Genomic DNA, 3,620 nt, shown 5'->3' with positions numbered 1-3,620 from the left:
GTTATTTCAGTTTTTTCTTTTAAATTTTTATCTTAAAGTTCTTGATTGAGTCAAAAAATTCTTTATTATTAAACATTTTTAATAAGAATGCTCTACTAGTACTCTAACTACAAGTACTACTACTTCTACTACTGCTACATCTTTTTTTGTCTAAGTCAGTGATTTCATGGATGTGCAGAGGACATTTAGTATGGAAATTTGTTTCAGTTTGGCACCTGCTGTTCCTCTTTATGTTAGCTACTTGAGATATTAAGCATTAGTTTCTAGTCCATTCAAATATGTTTCAGAGGTAGGACTTGAATTAGTTCTTTCTGACAATGAGGTCTACCTTCTGCCTACTATTCTCCATCACCTCTCACCTCTCACATCATATGATATGTAATCTATATATCATAAGATCTTTATATATATATATATGCATATATATATATATTTAAACCCTTAACTTCTGTGTATTGGCTCCTAGGTGGAAGAGTGGTAAGGGTGGGCAATGGGGGGGTCAAGTGACATGCCCAGGGTCATACAGCTGGTAAGTGTCTGAGGCCGGATTTGAAACTAGGACCTTCTGTGTCTAGACCTGACTCTCAATCCACTGAGCTACCCAGCTGCCCCTATCATAAGCTCTTAACATTTGCAAATCATCAAAAATAAAGGTTTTTCCTGTGTGATTTTGGTATAAGTATAATTCTCCTTTGCCGCTTGGCACTTTGGATATAATAGAAAAGTTGATATATATTTGCATTATATTTATTATAAGTATGTATTTATACATTATATTTAGTTTCAATAATAATTTCAATTTCTCCAAAATTAGGTTAGATAATGGCAATTACTGCCTTGAAGTTAAATCATTTCCCTTGTTGGGAATCATACAATCATGACAGTGTTTGAATCCCTTTTGTAAAAAGAGACAGCAAGGCATAAAAGAAAGAGAATTGAACTTTGATTAGAAGAATCCTAATTATAGTTCTAGCTTTGCCACTTATTATTATTTCCACAGTCTTGGGCAAGTCACTTGGACTCTGTGAGTCACAGGTTTTTCATCTGGGGTCTGAATGTAATTACATCTGTCCCAGGTTTTGCAGGATGGTGTGAGGAAGAAAAGAAATGTAATACATAACTTTTCTTGATAAAAGTTCATATATTTCTTCAATGTATTAATTATTTTATTAAAAGAGTGAGAATCTGGGAGTTCTGGAAACTTTCTGTCATATGATTCTTAGATCGCTATGGAGAACTGGTTAACTTTTCCTTTCTAAGTCCTTAGCAAGTAAGGTCCTTAAATAATTTGGTTCAATTAAGCAACTACCAGAGGCATAGAATGGGCCCTTGACTACACCTCTTAATTTTTCTAATTCTTAATTTTTGTTAATTCTTTGGGTCTTTTTTAGTGAGGGCAGTGGTAAGAAGTGGAGGCAGACATGGGCGTCACAAAGGAAGGGAGAACAGTGAAAGATTAGAAGTGACAAACCCAGGCCAAGGACAGCTGATCCAAATTTTCCCTTTCTCTTTTGCATAACTTTACTTCTCTTTCTCTTTGCCTCTGTATTTCTACCATTCTGATTTGCAAGGGTCCCAAGTTTCTTTTCATTGTCCTCAACATGAAATAATAATGATGATAACTCATGTTTACAGAGTACTTTAAAGTCTCTGAAACATGGCCTTCAAGAAACTCAATTTTTAATGAGGGAGACTGCATGAAAATGATTTCTGGCAGTCAGAGGTTAAGTGACTTGTCCACAGTGTCTGATGCTGGATTTTAACTCATTACTTACTCCAGGCTAGTAATTTGTGTCTTTGTATGATTCTTGGATTCTGTTTCTGATCCTGGTGCTGAGCCAGTTTGCATTACAGATGCTGAACAACTTTCCATCACTTTTTGGCCATCTACCTCCAGTATCTGTATCTTGGATATCAATTTTATTTTGGGACTGTCACAATACAAGCAAATCATGGCCATCCCTCCCAACCCACATTCAGATGAATGAATTTTACCATGGAACTTATTTGGTCTCACCTCATCTCTGGGCTGGGGATTGGAGTAACTTTCAACAAAAGACATGAAAGATGCTCTAAAATGTCAGATGAAAAATAGCATGATTTACTTGAAGGAAGATAGCATGTGTGTATGCATGTGTGTGTGTGTGTGTGTGTGTGTGCATGTTTCAATTAAATCTTGAGGGAGATTGAATGCCCTAAGAGAAGACCTTGCCAATCAAATAATTTTTCTCTATTTTTAGTCTGTGGTATAATAGAGTTGGATAAATTGTCAAAATTTAATTTTGGGATGTTGAAGTATCTTGAATGTGCTTAATTTTAATGCAGATCTTTGTTTTCTTCTCTTTAGTGAACAAAGTAATGTATTGTTGATTGGATTTTGTGGGCATACACCGATGAAAGGAAAACTGACAACCTACTGACATGGCATCAAATAATCAGTCATCAGTGACTGAGTTCATTTTAAAAAGTTTCTCTGAAAATCCTCAGTTTCAGATCTTTATCTTCAGCCTCTTCTTAGGACTTTTCATAGTGGCTTTCACAGGTAACTCACTCATTATTGCTGTGATCAGTCTAAATCCAGGCCTCCATACTCCCATGTACTTTTTCCTTATAAATTTGGCCTTGATGGATATTCTCTCCATTGCCACTGTGGTGCCCAAGTTGCTACAGAACTTAATGACTGAGAATACCATTTCCTATGGTGGCTGCATAGCTCAAATATATTTCCTAACTTGGTGTTTGGGGGCTGAGGTCTTGCTTTTCACAGCTATGGCCTTTGACCGGTACGCAGCCATCTGTCAACCCCTCCACTACAACACTATGATGAACAAGGCAGTTTGCTGTCTATTAGCATCTGCAGCATGGGCTTTCAGTGGGACCAATACAACCATCAACACTATCATGACTGTACGCTTGTCTTTCTGTGGACCCAATGCCATTGATCATTTCTTTTGTGAGATTCCTCCATTATTGCCTCTCTCCTGCTCCCCAACTTACATCAATAATACAATGACATTTGTCGCGGATATGTTCTTTGCTATTATCAATTTTCTATTTATCTTATTGTCCTATGGCTTCATCATTTCCAGCATCCTGAAAATCCAGACAAGGGAAGGGAAGAAGAAAGCGTTTTCTACTTGTTCTTCCCATCTGATTGTGGTCACTATGTATTATTGCACTATAATTTACATCTACATTCTTCCTGCTATGGGTCAGTCTCTGAATGAAGGTAAACTAGCTTCAGTGTTTTATGCCATAGTGAGCCCAGCCTTAAATCCTCTGATCTACTCCCTGAGAAATAAGGATGTGAAAATAGCACTCAAGAAATTATGTCCTTTCTTTAGAAAATAATTGGGCCATCTGGCAGATTGATATAGCTCAACACATGGGATTCAAAATTGCATCTAAAAAAGAAAACTCACCATGTGTAAGAGCCTGGGCAAACTTTAAACTTCATTTCTCCTGTTAGGCAAAGCTCCTGAAGTCAGGATTTGTTCTTAGGTGAACCATATAACTCTGGTTACATTGTTTTTTCTTGAAGACTTTCAATACAAGAAAAATATGGGTGTGTGAGAATACAACAGAAACATCAGAAATATCATACTATTTCAGATCTGTGT

General features: G+C 36.6%; 1 protein-coding gene across 1 annotated transcript; it reads left to right on the top strand.

Moving 5' to 3' along the window:
* The first annotated feature begins 2,421 nt into the window (after positions 1–2,421).
* LOC123236461 (olfactory receptor 13A1-like) lies at positions 2,422–3,351 on the top strand. Its single transcript, XM_044662858.1, has one exon. The coding sequence runs from the start codon at positions 2,422–2,424 to the stop codon at positions 3,349–3,351; it is 930 nt and encodes a 309-aa protein (XP_044518793.1).
* The last annotated feature ends 269 nt before the right edge of the window (positions 3,352–3,620 follow it).

Source organism: Gracilinanus agilis, chromosome 2 (assembly GCF_016433145.1).
Source record: "Gracilinanus agilis isolate LMUSP501 chromosome 2, AgileGrace, whole genome shotgun sequence".
Classification (NCBI taxonomy): domain Eukaryota; kingdom Metazoa; phylum Chordata; class Mammalia; order Didelphimorphia; family Didelphidae; genus Gracilinanus; species Gracilinanus agilis.
This window is presented reverse-complemented; position numbering and strand designations above follow the sequence as displayed.